General features: G+C 44.4%; 1 protein-coding gene across 1 annotated transcript in view; it reads right to left on the reverse strand.

The window, feature by feature from the left end:
• Positions 1-17,517, reverse strand: part of CGN (cingulin) — a 55,693-nt gene that overhangs the window by 11,082 nt on the left and 27,094 nt on the right. Inside the window, exons 11-14 of the mRNA XM_060201695.1 lie at positions 5,728-5,937; positions 3,965-4,171; positions 2,960-3,217; positions 947-1,117 (exon numbers count right to left, since the gene is read on the reverse strand). Coding sequence (XP_060057678.1) covers positions 947-1,117; positions 2,960-3,217; positions 3,965-4,171; positions 5,728-5,937 — 846 coding nt within the window. The remainder of the gene's footprint in view (positions 1-946; positions 1,118-2,959; positions 3,218-3,964; positions 4,172-5,727; positions 5,938-17,517) is intronic.

The raw sequence follows: 17,517 nt of genomic DNA on the forward strand, positions 1-17,517 counted from the left end.
GTGGCGCAAAGCGCAGGGACCAGCATAAGGATCCCGGTTTGAGCCCCCGGCTCCCCACCTGCAGGGGAGTCGCTTCACAGGCGGTGAAGCAGGTCTGCAGGTGTCTATCTTTCTCTCCCCTTCTCTGTCTTCCCCTCCTCTCTCCATTTCTCTCTGTCCTATCCAACAACGAATTGCGTCAACAAGGGCAATAATAATAACCACAACGAAGCTACAACAAGGGCAACAAAAGGGGGAAAAAAATGGCCTCCAGGAGCAGTGGATTCATGGTGCAGGCACCGAGCCCAGCAATAACCCTGGAGGAGGAAAAAAAAAAAAAAAAAGAAAGGTTGGCTGTGGTATACTCAATTGAGTAGACAGGACCCAGGTTCAAGTCCCCAGTACCATTTGCAGGGGGAAGCTTCACAGGTGTTGAAATAGGCCTACAGGTATCTCCCTCCCCCTCTCCCCCCTCTCTCTTTCTCTCTCTCTTCCTCTCTCCTCCCCCATCTAAATTTCTCTGTACTTATCAACTAAAAGAAAAGAAAGACTTCCAGGAGCTGTGGACCTGTCCAGGCCCTGAGCTCCAGCAAAAACTCTAGTAGCTATTTAAAAAAATGAAGAAATAGGGGCCAAGTGGCGGTGCACCTGGTTAAGTGCACACATTACAGTGTACAAGGACCTGGGTTCAAGCTCCTGGTCCCCACCTGCAGGGGGAAAGCGTCATGAGTGGTGAAGCAGAGTTGCAGCATCTCTCTGTATCCTCATCTCCCTTCTCAATTTCTCTATGCCTCTATCCAATAATAAATTAATAAGAATATTTTTAATGAAGAAATAGAGACACAGAGAGAATGAACCAGAGCATCACTATGGCCTAAGTGGTCAGACCAGATCCTGGGTTCAAAATCCCTTGACCAGGCTCCAAGGTCATGGTAAGTGCTCCCACCCCCCAGGGTCAGGCTCCTACCTCATCCTGCAGCCGGTTGAAGCCCCCAGAAGACTTCTCAGCCTCGCTGGCCCACTCCTTGGCCTGGCGCTGGGCATCAGCCACTTCCCGCCGGGCCTTTTCCTTATAATCCTCCAGTTGGCTCTGCAGCTGCTGCAGGGCTTGCTTGGAATCGTCCCCAATCTGCTCCAGCTAAGACATAGGGAAGAGAGGTTCTATCACCTCACATCTTTACTGGGTGCCTCTGTCCTTGCTCTGACCCTGAACCCCCAGAACCTTCCTAGAGCTGAAGGAGACATGAGGCCTGGCAGAAGGTGGGGAAGTGCTTCCTGTCAAAGCAGCCCTCCTGGGCCTGGGTTCAAATCCTGGCATTAACTTTTATTTGCTGTGTGGCTATAGGCAAGTTACTTAACCTCTCTGGGTCTCAGTTCCCAGTTCCTATAGTACTAGATGACTGTGGGAAATACCTTAGATAACTGTGTTAAGTACTTACAACAGTACCTGATACAAATCAAGTTTTAAATGACCATATTTCAGTGAGCCCAAGAAGCCAATGATTAGCATCTGAAGAAATGGCTCTGAGTAGTAGCAAACCTGGTTGAGCACACACATTACCATGCACAAGAACCCGGGTTCAAACTGCCAGTCCCTGCCTGCAGGGGAAACCTTTATGAGTGGTGAAGCAGTGCTGCAGGTGTCTCTGTCTCTCTCCCACTCTTTATTCCCCACCCCTCTTTCTCTTTGTCCTATAAATTAAAATTAAATTAAAAAAGAAAGAAAGCTATGGTTTAATTGGTAGAGCACTGAGCTCCTATGCCTGAGATTCCTGGTTCAGTCCCTAGTACTGCACGTACCAGCATGTGTTTGCTGGCTTCAGGTGGACTCTGCTGCATGTGAAATTCTCTCCCATATGCAATCACATATGCAAAGATTTGAAAAGAAGTCTTCACTCTAAAGACTCTTGCCTGAGACTCCGAGACCCCAAGTTCAATCCCCAGCACCACCATAAACCAGAGCTGAGCAGTGCTCTGGTGAAAAGAAAAAAAAAGGGGGGGCTGGTGGTGGCATACTTGTTACAATATGCAAGGACCTGGGTTCAAGCCCCTGGTCCCCACCTGCAGGGAGGAAGCCTCACCAACTAGTGAAGCAGGACTGCAGGTGTCTCTTTCTCTCTCCCTGTCTCCTCCTTCCATCTCAGTTTCTGTCTGTCTCTATTCGCTATCCAACAAATTAATGAATAAAATATTTTTAAAAGAAACAGACTGTTAAAAAAAAAAAAACCTTACTTGAAAAAAATCCATTATTTTCTTTTCTTTTCTTTTCTTGTTTCCTCTTTCCCCTCCCCTAGAAAAAAATCTTCACAATGAAGACTCTTCTGCCTGGACCTTGTAGGAAGACTCCCATGAGATATTCTCCAAGAATCATGCCCATAAGGCAAAAGGGGATATGGGGGGAGAAGACCAAAGCAGGTGGGGGACCGGTAGTACAAAAGCCAGAGGCTCTGAGGTCCCAGATTCAATCACTCATACCACTGTAAGCCAGATTGGAGCAGTGCTCTCTCAAAAACAGGGGAGTGGGGGTGAAGGGGTGGAGAGGGGTGCAGTGGCATACCAGGTTAAGTACACATAGTCTTATGCATCAGAACCCAAACAAGACCTGGATTTGAGCCCCCACTACACACCTGCAGCGGGGACGCTTCACACATGATGGAGCAGGTCTGTAGGTGTGTCTCTGTGTTTCTCTCCCTCTCTATCCCCACCTCCCAATTTCTCTGTCTTATCAAATAAAATGGGGGGTGGTGACTGCCGCCAGGAGCAGTGGATTCTTAGTGTTAGCACTGAACCCCGGCGATAATCCTGGACACAAAAAAGAATATAAAACAAAACCAAAAAAAGGAAAACAAAAAAGCAATGATGAGGGGTAGCAAGGAAGGATGGACTCTGAAGACTTGGCTTTGGTCAACACTGAACTTGAGGAAAGCAGGGCCACCACAACCCCTCCCCACTGCAGGCCAGCTTCCTAGCACCAGCCCACCTCTTTGTTCAGCCGCTCCACAGTCCTGTCCAGCAAGCGCTTCTGCTCCTCCAGCTCAGCCTTGCCCCGGCGGAGCACCTCCCGCTGCCTGGCCTCCTCCTCTAGGGTGCGAGTCAGCACCTGCTGCTCCTGCCCCATGCGGGTCAGCCCCCGCTGGGCCTCATCTAGCCTCAACTCCAGAGCCCGCTTGGCCGCGGCCAGGTTGCCCTCCTCCTCCTGAGCTGCATTCAGAGCTTCCTCCAGTCGCTGCTTCTCAGCCTGGGAAAAGAAGGAGATGGGCAGGGCATGGGCTCAAGGCATTTGGGTTTAAGTAGAGGGAGGAAGAGCTATTTATAAGACAATGGGTGGTAAAACAATCAGAGCCATAGAGATAGCTCATTGGGCAGGGTATGTGCCTTGCCATGTGTGTGGCCCAGCACCCCAGCAAATCCTAGCACCACCTGGGAGTACCACAGCCCTGAGGTGAGCTTTAGTGTTGTGGGCTGTGATGTTTCTCTGTCTCTGTTACCTCTCTATCTGAAAAGGTAGCCCAAGGAGGTGAGATTGTGCATGCACAAAGCTGCACTCCAAAGAAGAAAAAAATGAGGGCTGGGGAGACAGCATAATGATTATGCAAAAAGACTTTCATGCCTGGGGCTCCAAGGACTCAGGTTCAGTCCCTGGCACCAGCAATGAAATCAAGACAAAAGACTAAGCAAAGGGTGGGAGATAAGAGAAAAAAATAGCAGCCCAGGAGGTGGCAGTGGCTAGAGCGATGGATCTCCCAGCATAAGGTCCTGGAGTTCAATCCCAAGCACCACATGTGGCAGAGTAATGCTCTGGTCCTCTCTCTCTTTATTATGGATCAATCTTTTAAAAATAACAATAAAAACAAAAATTCCAATGCAGAGGCTGAGACATTCACACCAAGTCACATTAAAGGGCAAAATAAACCTGGCCAAGGATTTCTGCAGGAAGAGAGCAGAGAGGGCCAGCAGGCAGCCAGGGCTGAGCAAGGGTCCCCACCTCCACTCGCTGCAGCCGGTCCCGAAGCCGTGCCTCCGCCACTTCCCCACCTTCCGCCAGGCCTCGTGTCTCCTTCAGCTGCTGCTCCAGACCCAGGATGCGTCGTCGGAACTCATCGTTCTCCTCCTGGGTCTCCCGAAGTGTGGTCTCCACCGCTGCCCGACGCTGCCCCAGCACTGCTGACTCTGCCTCTGCTGCCACCTGAGCCTGGGGCCAGCAGGGAGGGCGCTCAGACCAGGCACTCAAGGTCACAGTCCAGCCCAGGGTTCAAGGTCACAGAATGCCCAGGAAGCCACCCCCCCAACAGCACCCACAAGGATGTAAAGGGAGGCTGTGATAGGAGCACAGAACTTGGGTGGACAGTGTGGTGACTTACACTTACCATGTGTGGATAATAAAATTCTACCCCCTGAAATCTTATCATTGTGTAAAACCCCGTTAAATCACTAGTAAAAAAAATTAAGCAGGGGGTGGCTAGAGTTTGGAGTCTTAAACATGAGGTCCTCGGTTTGCTCCCCGGCATCACATGCATCAAAGTGATGTTGTGGTTTGCTCTCCATTTATTTATTTATTTATTTATTTATTTATTTATTTATTTATCACTGCCATGTTATTGCTGAGGCTTGATGCATCGGATAGAATGCACATGCTACGATGCCCAAGGACTCAAGTTCAAGCCCCCAGTCCCCACCTGCAGGAGAAAAACTTCAGTAGTGGTGAAGCTGCAGGTGTCTCTCTTTCTCCATTACCTCTCCCTTCCCTATCAATTTTTGTCTGTCTCTATCAAGTAAATAAATAAAATATTAAAATACATGTATTCTTTAAAAAGCAGTGGTCCAGGGGATTGTGCATTGGCTAAAGCACACTGGATCTGCATGCATGAGGTCCTAGGTCCAATCCCCAGGAGCGTCACATATGCTAGAGTGACGCTTTAGTGTTCTCTCTCTCTCTTTCTCTCTCTCCTCTCATTATCCCTTCTTTTTTAAAAATTTGTATTATCTTTATTTATTAGATACAGACAGCCAGAAATCTAGAGGGAAGGGGGAGACAGAGAGGAGAAAGATGAAGAGACACCTGTAGCACTACTTCACCACTTGTGAAGCTTTCCCCCTGAGAGTGGAGACCAGGGACTTGAACCTGGATCCTTGCGCACTGTAATGTGTGTGCTCAACCAGATGCACCACCGCCTGCCCCCCTTGTTCTCTCTTCTTAACTCACAAATATATCAGGGCCAGGTGCTGATAGAACACACCAATCATCATGTATAAGAGCCAGGGTTCAAGCCCCCATCTCCAACCTGTAGGAGGGGAGTTTAATAAGTAGTAGAGCAGTACTGCAGGTGTCTCTCCTGTCACTCTCTCAGTCTCTATCTCTGCTTCTCACTCTTACTTTAAAAGGAAAAAAAAGAGAGAAGAAAAGGGGGAAAATGGCCACTGGGAATGATGGAGCCGTAGAGGCACTGAACCCCAGCAATGAACATGGTGGCAAAAATAATTGAATAAATGTATCTGTTAAAGAAAAAACAGGGTGGGGTGGGGAGTAGTGCCACCCATCAAAGGCCTCCCTGAAATCCCACCCTGCAAAGATGAGTGAGGATCCCTGGCCAGGCCCTGCATCCCAGGTCAAATCCTGGCTCCTTCCTTGAACCACACACCTAGGACCACGCACCTGGCCAGTACATACCAAGACAGGTATTTTCCATGCCCTCTGGCTCCTCAGCCCTCCAGACCCCTCTGCCTGCATCTCCTCAGCCCTGGGCCCACTCCCCTTGCCTTGGAAGCCTCTTCACAGTCCAGTCTCAGTTGCTGGAGGGTCTTTTGCAGCTGCTGGTTCTGCTGCTCTAGCCCCTGAGCCCGCTCAGCCTCTGCTCTCAACTGTTTCTCCATGTCTCGCTCTCGCTGGCGCCCAGCCACCTCCCGGCTGTGCCGCTCCGCCTGCAGCTCCTCCAGCTCCTTCTGGGTGCGACACAGTTCCTGAGAGGGAGAAAGGTTGCCCGGGCAGAGTCAGTCTCATGTCAGACTTGGCCGAAATAAAGGGGGTGGGGGTGGGGAGTTGTTTGGAACATTTTGGCAGTTTCTCAAAAAGTTAACCCTAGCCCAGGAGGAGGCACTGCAGATAAGATGTTGTACTCTTAAGCATGAGGTCCTGACATGAACGTGCCAGAGTGATGCTCTGGTTTTCTCTCTCTCTCTCATAATTAATTTTTCAAAAATAGATATATTTGTTAAAGTTAACCAGTGAGCAACAAGGGCAACAAAAGGGAAAATAAATACATATTAAAAAATAAAATAAAAAGTTAACTAGTGAGTGATAACTCACTGTGACCCTGCTTTTGTACTTCTATGTATACATCCAAAAGAAGTGAAAATATATGTTGATAAAAATACGTGTACCTGAGGATCAGGAATATAGCATAATGCTTAATGAAATTGAATTCATATTTATAAATTTTATTTATTTGGGTGGGGGTAGATAGCATAGTGGTTATACAAAGAGACTCTCATGCCTGAGGCTCCAAAGTCCAGGTTCAATCCCCTGCACTACCATAAATCAGAGCTGAGCAGATACTCCCCCAGGCAGACGGGTCAAAGTCCAGGTTCAATCCCCTGCACTACCATAAATCAGAGCTGAGCAGATACTCCCCCAGGCAGACGGGTCAAAGTCCAGGTTCAATCCCCTGCACTACCATAAACCAGAGCTGAGCAGATACTCCCCCAGGCAGACGGGCACACCAATGCACCCAGCAACCCCATCTCTCCCAAGCCCTGCCCCACTAGGGAAAGATAGAAACAGGCTGGGGGTATGAATTAACCTGCCAACACCCATGTTCAAGAAATTACAGAATCCAGACCTTCCACCTTCTGTACTCCATAAAGACCTTTGGTCTATACTCCCAGAGGGGCATAGAATAGGAAGGATATCAAGGGAGGGGATACAGAGTTCTGGGAGTTTAGAATTTTATCCCTCTAATCCTGTGGTTTTGTTGATATTTTTATTTTATAAATAAATTTTTTAAAAAGACAAAAATTTAATTATTTGATGAGATAGAGTATAATACCACCCAAGCTCTGAAATAGACTTTCATGCCCAAGTTTCAGAGGTCCCAGGTTCAATCCCTCGAATCACAAGCCAGAGCTGAACAGTGCTCTGGTCTCTATTTTTTTCTCTCTATATCTCTCTTTCATAAAAAAAAAGTATAAAAATTAAAGTTATATATTAAACATATATACACAAGGCCAGAGAGAGAGCTCACTGGGTAGAGAGCCTGCCTTGCACATGGCCCAGGTTTTAGTCGTGTCACAGGTGAGTCTATGGCCCGGGGAGGTTGGGGTGTTTGGGGGAGGTGGGAGGAAGGGTGCTCAGGTGCTGTGGTGTCTCTCCCTCACTACAGGCTCCAAAGATTTTATTTTACAATGAACTAAGACCTACACTCTACTTCTGAGCCACCTCCTCAGATGCCAGGATTTTGTTTTAATTTAAATAAACAGTTTATGAGATGGTGGCATACTTGACTGAGTGCCCCCATTACCATGCACAAGGAGCCAGGTTCAAGACCCCAGTCCCCCCCATACAAAAGGTAGTTTCACAAATGGTGAAGTAGTATTGCAGGTATCTCCTCTCTCCCTCTCTATCACTTCCTTCCATATCAGTTTTCTCTGTCTTCACCTAATAACTGAATAAATACAATATTAAAAAAAATACTAAAATATATTTTTTAAAAAGAGTAGCCAGAAAAAAATAAATAAGAGTAGCCAGAACCCTGCTCAGCTCTACAATGTCAGGGATTAAACCTGGGACCTCATCCATGTAAGTCCTGTGTAGTCACATCTCTTGCCTCACTAGAAACTATGACTTGCTTGATTACAAATAGGAAGTCCTATAGTACAAGCATGATAAGTATGCACTGATTAATCAATACATTTTAACTGAGCATCTCCTACCTACCCAATAGTGAATCAAAGATATGTACACCTCAAAAAATCCTAAGGACATCATAAATATCATTGCCTTAGAATTGATGAGATCATTTCCTAAGGTTCAAAATCATCTAAGATTATTTGCTCCTATCTTTTTCTTCATAAACTAAAATACCAGAATAAGAAAAGAATATTTGTGCATTTGAATTTTATGACTTTATCATTTATAAGAAGTTCTCCATGACTAATAAAAAGAGTATTTTTTTTCTTTACTTTTAAATGTATCAAAGAGGGGCCAGGAGGATAGCATAGTGAGCATGCAAAGACTCTTATGCCTGAGGCTCTAAGGTCCCAGGTTCAGCCTCCTAAACCACCATAAAGCAGAGCTGAGCAATGCTCTTGTAAAAAAGAAAAAAAAAAATTTGTGTGAGGACCTGGGTTCAGGCCCCCACTCCCCATCTGAAGGGGGGGTGTGCTTTAGGAGCTGTGAAGCAGGTCTGCAGGTGTTTCTCTCTCTTCCTCTCTATCTCCCTCTCCCCTCTCAATTCATCTCTGAACTATCCAATGAAATAGAAAGAGGGAAAGAAAAAAAAAGGAAAAAGTGGTACAGGGAGCAGTGGATTCATAGTGTCAGCATCAAACCCCAGTAATAACCCTGGTGAAGATTAAATATATATATATATATATATATCCAGAAGGTAACAGTGTGAAGAAACATTGGACTTAACAAGCATGAGATCCCAAGTTCAATCCCCATATGTATCAGTGATGCTCTGGTTCTCTATTTCTTTCTCTCCTTCCTGTCTTTCTCATACATGAATAAATATTGTATTTTTAGAAAAGCAAAATGTCAAATATTTATAAAAGAAAACCTGTCTTACCATGAACTTGAAGTGTTACACAGGCTTCTGTGCTAAATATGAATAGACATGGCCCCTAGTTCAGATTGATAGGGTTTACGGTTAGTGGTACTTACAGACTTTTCCCATTTGAGAGCTATTCTCTGCCCTGATCAGCTTTCTAGTCCAACCTGCATATTAGCTGTTGGGTTCAGGCAAAAACTAGTAAAGACATGGGCCCCCTTGGAATATATCTAGAATAGACTTCCTAGCTCCTTCCAACATGAAGACCCTTAATCTGCTATATTCTTACCTTTAGGCTCCTGATTATTAAACAATTTGTTCTGCTTTGTATCTTAATGCTTTTCAGCCACTAGGTTTCAGATGCTACCATGATGCCAACCTGACTTCCTTGGGCAGATGACCAATGTGTCCTGGAAACCCACCTCCCCAGAGCCCTGCCCCAACTAGGGAAAGATAGAAACAGGGTGGGGTACAGATCGACCTACCAATGCCCATGTCCAGCAGAGAAACAATTACAGAAGGCAGACCTCCCACCTTCTGCAACCCATAAAGATCTTTGGTCCATATTCCCAGAGGGATAAAGAATAGGGAAACTTCCAATGGAGGGGAGGGGATATGGAATTCTGGTGGTGGGAACTGTATGGAATTGTGCCCCTCTTATACTATTATCTTGTCAATCATTATTAAATCACTAATAAAAAATATTTTTAAAAGATTGGTTGGTTGGGGCCAGGTGGTGACGCAACTGGTCAAGAGCATGCATTACAGCGCACAAGTACCCAGGTTTAAGCGGGGGGGGGGGGAAAGCTTCACAAGTGGTGAAGCAAGGCTGCAGGTGTCTGTCTGTCTCTTTCCCCTCTCTATCCTTTTTCCTCTCTTAGTTCTTTCTATATCCAATAATAAATAAGTAAAAAGGGCAATAAAATAAAATAAAATAAAAAAGATTGGCTGCTCCATTTAGAAAACTTACATCCTATCTTTTATGAACTTAAAATAAAACTTGAAATTAAAAAAAAAAAATCCAGGGGGCTGGATGGTAGCACTCTCAGTTGAGTGCACCCATTACCATACATAAGGACTCAGGTTCAAGTCCCTGATCCCCACCTACAGGAGGGAAGCTTCACAAGCAGTGAAGTAGTGTTGCAGATATCTCTGTCTCTCACTCTCTTTCTCTCTTACCCCTCTCACTTTGTCTCTGTCCTATCAAGTAAAAAGAGGAAAAAAGTCTACGAAAAATAGTGGACTCATTGTGAATGCACCAATTCCCAACTATAGCCCTGGCAGCAATAAAATAAATAAAATAAAGTAAGATAGAAAAGAAATTATAATTTGGGTCAGGAAATAGCATAGAGGTTTATGCAACAGACTTTCTTTTTTTTTTTATTTTATTTATTTATGAGAAAGATAGGAAGAGAGAGAGAGAGAAAGAACCAGACCACTCCAGTACATGTGCTGCCGGGGATCAAACTCAGGACCTCATACTTGAGAGTCCAGTGCCTTGGCCACTGTGCCACCTCCCAAAGCACTGCAACAGACTTTCATGACTGAGGCACCAAAAGTCCCAGGTTCAATCCCTGTCACCAACATAAGTGAGAGCTGGGCAGTACTGTGATTAAAACAAGAAAAAAGGGAGTTGGGTGGTAGCTCAGCTGATTAAGTGCAGGTGGCACAAAGCGCAAGGACCGGTATAAGGATCCCGGTTCAATCCCCTGGCTCCCCATCTGGAGGGGAGTCGCTTTACAAGCGGTGAAGCAGGTCTGCAGGTGTCTATCTATCTCTCCCCCTGTCTCCTCCTCTTCTCTCCATTTCTCTCTGTCCTATCCAACAATGAGGAGGACATCAGTAACAACAACAATAATAACTACAACAATAAAACAACAAGGGCAAAAAAGGGAATAAATAAATAAACATATATTAAAAAAAAAAAAAGGAAAAAAGGAAGAAAAAGTGTTGCCCTAGAAGACACAACCACCACACTCTGTGAATTTAAAACTCTTAGAGAAGAAAGGTCTAGGGAAAATAAAGCACTTCTCTCTGAAATAGCAGACTCCAACAGAAAGACAAACATCAGAGTTATTGGGTTCCCTGAGGAAGAGAAGCAGGAGAGAGGAGTACAGAACATATTTAAAGAAATTTTAGCAGAAAATTTTCCATACCTGAGCAATGTTCAAAATATAGAAATCTAAGAAGGTGAATACACATCTTAAATGTTTTAATCCAAAATGACACACACCAAGACACATCACAGTAAAACTAAAACCGGGGGCAAGGAAAAAATATTGCATGCTGCCAGGGAAAGGCTCACACAAAGGCAGAACCATCACGCTTTCATCCGATTTCTGATCACAAACCCTACAGACAATGATGGAGTGGAATGACATACTCAAAGTATTAAAAGATAAGAATTGCCAACCAGGGAGTGGGGCGGTAGCGCAGCAGGTTAAGCACATGTGGCAAAAAGCACAAGGACCAGCGTAAGGATCCTGGTTCGAGCCCCAGCTCCCCACCTGCAGGGGAGTCGCTTCACAGGCGGTGAAGCAGGTCTGCAGGTGTCTATCTTTCTCTCCCCCTCCTCTGTCTTCCCCTCCTCTCTCCATTTCTCTCTGTCCTATCTAACAATGACGGCATCAATAATAACAACAATAAAAAAGGGCAACAAAAGGGAAAATAAATAAATATATATATAAAATTGCCAACCATGAATTCTGTATCCTAATAAATAATCCTTCAAATATGAGGGAGAAATAAAGATCCTTGCAAACATGAAAAAACTGAAAGAATTATCCACTACCAAACCTGCCTTGCAAGAATTATTGAGAAGAATCCCACATGAAAAGAAGAAGCAGGTGGGGAGATAGCACATAGTTATGCAAAGGGATTCTCATGCCTGAAGCTCTAAAGTCCCAGGTTCAATCCCCCACACCACCACAAGCCAAAATTGAGCAGTACTCTGGTTTAAAAAAAGGAAAAGAGGGAGTCGGGCTGTAGCGCAGCGGGTTAAGCGCAGGTGGCGCAAAGCACAAGGACCGGCATAAGGATCCCGGTTCGAACCCCGGCTCCCCACCTGCAGGGGAGTCGCTTCACAGGCGGTGAAGCAGGTCTGCAGGTGTCTATCTTTCTCTCCCCCTCTGTCTTCCCCTCCTCTCTCCGTTTCTCTCTGTCCTATCCAACAACGACGACAACAATAGTAACTACAACAATAAAACAACAAGGGCAACAAAAGGGAATAAATAAATAAAATAAAATATTTTAAAAAAAGGAAAAGAGAGAAAGAAAGAAAGAAAGAAAGAAAGAAAGAAAGAAAGAAGAGAGGAGAGGAGAGGAGAGGAGAGGAGAGGAGAGGAGAGGAGAGGAGAGGAGAGGAGAGGAAAGGAGCAGTGGAATTCCAGCTTTTAATGATATGGTCAGTATTAGAGTAGAACCAGGAACACAACAACAACAGGGAAAACCAGACACAGAAAAGGGCAGAAGGGGCTGGGCAGTGTGGTGCACCCAGCCAAGTGCACATATTACCAAGCACAAGGGACCAGGTTTGAGTGCCCATTCCCTACCTTCAGGGGGTCTACTTCATGAGTGGTGAAGGAGGTCTGCAGGTGTCTATCATTCTCTCCCTCACTCTATCTCCCCATTCTCTCTTATATACTCTTCCCATATTTAGGAGCTACTCTCTTCCCTGATCCAGCTTTCTAGTCCTTTTTCTAACTATGACACCATCTCCCCAGACAATACCTTGGGTCTACCTGCATGTTAGCAGTCAGACTCAGTCAAAAACTAGTAAAGTCATGGGAATATACCTAAAATAGACCTATTAGCTTTTTCCAAAACGGAACCCCCAAATCTTCATCTGCAATATTCTTGCCTTTAGGTTCATAATTAGTTAACAATTTGTTCTGCTTTATAACTCTTTTTCAGCCATCCACATGCTACTATGATGCCAACCAAACTTCCCTGGGCAGATGACCTCACCAATGTGTCCAGGAACCCTGCCTCCCCAGAGCCCTGCCCCAGTAGGGAAAGATAGAAACAAGCTGGGAGTATGGATCTACCTACCAACGCCTATGTCCAGCAAAGAAGCAATTACAGAAGCCAGACCTTCCACCTTCTGCATCCTATAAAGACCTTTGGTCCATACTCCCAGAGGGATAAAGAATAGGAAAACTTTCAAAGGAGGGGATGGATTGGGAGTTCTGGTGGTGGGAACTGTGTGGAATTGTACCCCTCTTATCCTATGGTCTTCTCATTATTTCCATTTTATAAATTAAAAAAAAAAAAAAAAGCAAGGCCCAAGGACCAGGCAGTGGAAAGCCAGGTTAAGCAAACATATGTGAAGCACAGGGACTAGCACAAGGATCTGGGTTCGAGACCCCAGCTCCCCACCTGCAGGAGGGTAGCTTTGCAAATGGTGAAACAGATCTGCAGGTGTCTTTCTCTCCCCGTTTTCCCCTCCTTTCTCAATCTCTCTCTGTCCTATCCAACAAAAACAATAGCAGCATCAGCAATAACAATAACAACAACAACAATAGGAAAAAAGATGGCTGCCAGGAGCAGTGAATTCATAGCATAGGCACCAAGCCCCAGCGATAACCCTGGAGGCAAAAAAAAAAAAGAAAAAAGCAAGACCCATATATTCTCTGTCTCCAGGAAACACATACCCGTAGGAAAGCCAAACAGAAGCTCTGGGTGACAGGTTGCAACAAGGAATTCCAATCCAATAACGCAAACAAAGGGGCAGGAACAGCTACTCTAATATCAGATAAATTAGACTTTCAGGCAAAGAAGGTGAAAAGTGACAGACATGGACACTACATATTGGTCATAGGATCAATCCAAACAGAAGACAACCACTGTCAATATATATATTCCCAATATGTGTGCAGCCAAATTTTTTTTAAGTTTTTTTCTTCTCTCTCTCACACACACATAAATAAATAAATAAATAAATAAATAAATAAATAAATAAAGTACTAGTTAACAACTTGTTTGCCTTTATATGTTAACTCTTTCTACAGCCACCAGGTTCCAGATGATACCATAATGCCAACTGGACCTCCCTGGGCAGATGACCTCACCAATGTGTCCTGGAGCCTTGCTTCCCCAGAGCCCTGACCCACTAGAGAAAGAGAGAGACAGGTTGGGAGTATGGATTGACCTGCCAATGCCCATGTTCACTGGGGAAGCAATTACAGAAGCCAGACTCACTTTCTACACTCCAGAATGACCCTGGGTCCATACTCCCAGAGGGTTAAAGAATAGGAAACCTATCAGGAGAGGGGATGGGATGCAGAGTTCTGGTGGTGGGAATTGTGTGGAGCTGTGCCCCCTTATCCTATGGTTTTGTCAGTGTTTTCTTTTTATAAATAAAAATTTTTTAAAAAGTACTCACTGAACTTAAGGGAGACATCAACAGTAGCACAGTACTAGTTAGAGACCTCAACACACCACTCACAGCAAGAGACAGATGAAAAGGACAAAAAAAGAAAAATCAACAAAGAAATAGAGGCCTTAAATGAAGTCATAGATGAGATGAACTTAACAGATATATTCAGAACATTTCATCTGCCCAAAAAACAATATACATTCTTTTCAGGTGCACATGAACTTCTCAAAGATTGACCATGTGTTGGGATCCAAAAACAGCCTTAATAAATACATGAATATTTAAATCATAAAAAGCATCTTTTCTGACCATGAGGTGGTAAGGTTAAAAATCAATCACAAAATAAATAAATAAGCAAACAACCCCAAACTATGGAGACTGAACAATACACTTCTGAATAATACCTGGCTCACTGAAGAAATCAAAAGAGAAACTGAAATTACTTGGAGAGGAATGAAAGCGAAGAAAACAACTACCAGACCCTGGGGGATATAGCAAAAGTTGTCCTAAGAGGGCAGTTGATAGCAATACAGGCCCAGCAAGTTAAGCACCAAGGGCAAGTACTGACATAAGGATCCCAGTTCGAGCCCCCAGCTCCCCACCTGCAGGAGGGTCACTTCACAAGCGGTGAAGCAGGTCTGCAGATGTCTATCTTTCTCTCCCCTCTCTGTCTTCCCCTCCTCTCTCCATTTCTCTCTGTCCTATCCAACAACAACAACAGCAGCAATAATAACAATAACAACAACAAGGGCAACAAAAGTTGGAAAAAAATGACCTCCAGGAGCAGTGAATTCAAAGTGCAGGCACCGAACCCCAGCAATAACCCTGGAGGCAAAAAAAAGATTTAGATACTAAGCCAGAAACTTTAAAATTCATAAAAGGATATGTCAGTGAAACTTTGCAGGACCTTCATCTCAAAGATTCATTTGGAGATTCAACCTCCTGGGCATGGGAAATAAAAACAAGAGTAAATAAATGGGATTACATGAAACTAAAAAACTTCTACACATCAAAAGCAAACTAAGTGGGAGTCGGGCTGTAGCGCAGCGGGTTAAGCACAGGTGGCGCAAAGCACAAGGACCGGCATAAGGATCCCGGTTTGAACCCCGGCTCCCCACCTGCAGGGGAGTCGCTTCACAGGTGGTGAAGCAGGTCTGCAGGTGTCTTTCTCTCCTCCTCTCTGTCTTCCCCTCCTCTCTCCATTTCTCTCTGTCCTAACCAACAACGACAACAATAATAACTACAACAATAAAACAACAAGGGCAACAAAAGGGAATAAATAAAATAAATATTTTTAAAAAATTTTTAAAAAAAAAGCAAACTAAGTAAGGATAACCAGGCAACCAAGTAAATGGGAGAAGATATCTTCACATCACAAATCAGACTGATATCAAACATCTATATAGAATTGGTATAGATCTATAAAAGAGGCAAAAATAGCCCAATAAAAAGTGGGCCAAAGAACTAAACAGACAGTTTTCTAAAGAAGAGATGCACATGGCCCACAGACGCATGAAGAAATGCTCCATTTCATTTATCATTAGAGAAATAAAGTGGAAAAAATGGCTGCCAGGAGCTGTATATTTGTAGTGCTGGCACTGAGCCCCAGCAATAACCTTGGAGGCAAAAAAGGGGGGGAGAAATTCAAATTAAAACTACACTGAGGGCCACACATCAGACAAGAGGCTAATAACCAAAATATATACAGAGCTCACCAAACTCAGGAACAAAACAAAAAAACCACAAATGACCCAAAATGGGAGAGGATATGAGCACAATTTTCACCAAAGAAGAGATTCAAAAGGTCAACAAACATATGAAAAAATACTTCAAGTCATTGATTGTCAGAGAAATGCAAATAAAGACAACAGTGAGATACCCCTGTGAAATGTCATACATTAGAAATGATAACAACAAATGCTGGAGAGGTTGTGCTGGTAGGGGCCAGGTGGCGCACCTGGTTGAGCACACATGTTACAATGCACAAGGACCTGCTTTGAGTCCCCGGTCCCCACCTGGAAGGGGGAAGCTTTGCAAGTGGTGAAGCAGTGCTACAGGTATTTCTCTGTCTCTTTCTCTCTCTAGTACCTCCTTCCCTCTTGATTTCTGGCTGTCTGTAGCCAATAAATAAGTAAAGATAATTTTAAAGTATTAAAAAGAAAGAGAGGTTGTGGGGGTAAAGGAATATTCCTGTATTGCTCGTGGGAATGTAACTTGGTTCAACCCCTGTGGAGTTAAGAGCAGTCTGGAGAACTCTCAGAAGGCTAGAAGTGGACCTACCCAATGACTTCTCTGCAAGTCCTCTCCTGGAGACATATCCTAAAGAACCACACACACCCATCCAAAAAGATCTGTGTATATCTATGTTCATAGCAGCACAATTAGTAATAGCTAAAACCTGGAAGCAACCCAGGTGTCCAAAAATAGATGAGTGGCTGAGCAAGTTGTAGTAGACAATGGAATACTATTCAGTTATTTAAGATGGTGAACTTGAGGGGCAAGCGGCAGCACAATGGGTTACGTGCACGTGGTACAAAGCACAAGGACTGGCATAGGATCCCGGTTCAAGCCCCCGGCTCCTCACCTGCAGGGGGTCGCTTCACAAGTGGTGAAGCAGGTCTGCAGGTGTCTGTCTTTCTCTCCCCCTCTCAGTCTTCCCCTCCTCTCTCCATCCTATCCAACAATGACAGCAATAACAACAACGATAAACAACAAGGGCAACAAAAGGAAAAAAATGGCCTCCACTGGTAGAGCAGTGGATTCATAGTGCAGGCACTGAACCCCAGCAATAACCCTGGAGGCAAAAAAAAAAAAAAAGGTGAGCTCTTATGGATCTCTGGGGGTGGGCATGGTGTGGAAATGTACCCTTCTTATCCTGTAGTCTTGTCAATATTTCCATTTTATAAATTAAAGAGAAAAAAGAAACAAAACAGTGAACTCATCTTCTTCACCTCATCTTAGATAGAGAACTTGAAGGAATTATGTTAAGTGAGATAAGCCAGAAAGAGAAGGATGAATATGGGATGATGAATATGGGATGAATATGGGATGATCCTACTCATGAACAGAAGTTGAAAAATAAAAACAGAAGGGAGAACACAAGGCAGAACTTGAACTGGATTTGGTGGATTGCACCAAAGTAAAGACTCTGGGGGAGGAGGGTGAGTGTTCAATGTTCAGGTCCTGGAACATGATAGTGGAGGAGAACCTAGGTGGGGGGTTAGATTGTTACATGAAAAACTGAGAAATGTTACATATGCACCAACTACTGTATTTTACTGTTGACTGTAAACCATTTAATCCCCCAATAAAGAAAAAATAAATTTAAAAGAAAGAAAAAAAAACTACATTGAGATGCCATCTCATACCTGACAGAATGGCCTATATCAACAAACC

The sequence above is a fragment of the Erinaceus europaeus genome, chromosome 11 (assembly GCF_950295315.1).
Source record: "Erinaceus europaeus chromosome 11, mEriEur2.1, whole genome shotgun sequence".
In the NCBI taxonomy this organism is placed as follows: Eukaryota; Metazoa; Chordata; class Mammalia; order Eulipotyphla; family Erinaceidae; genus Erinaceus; species Erinaceus europaeus.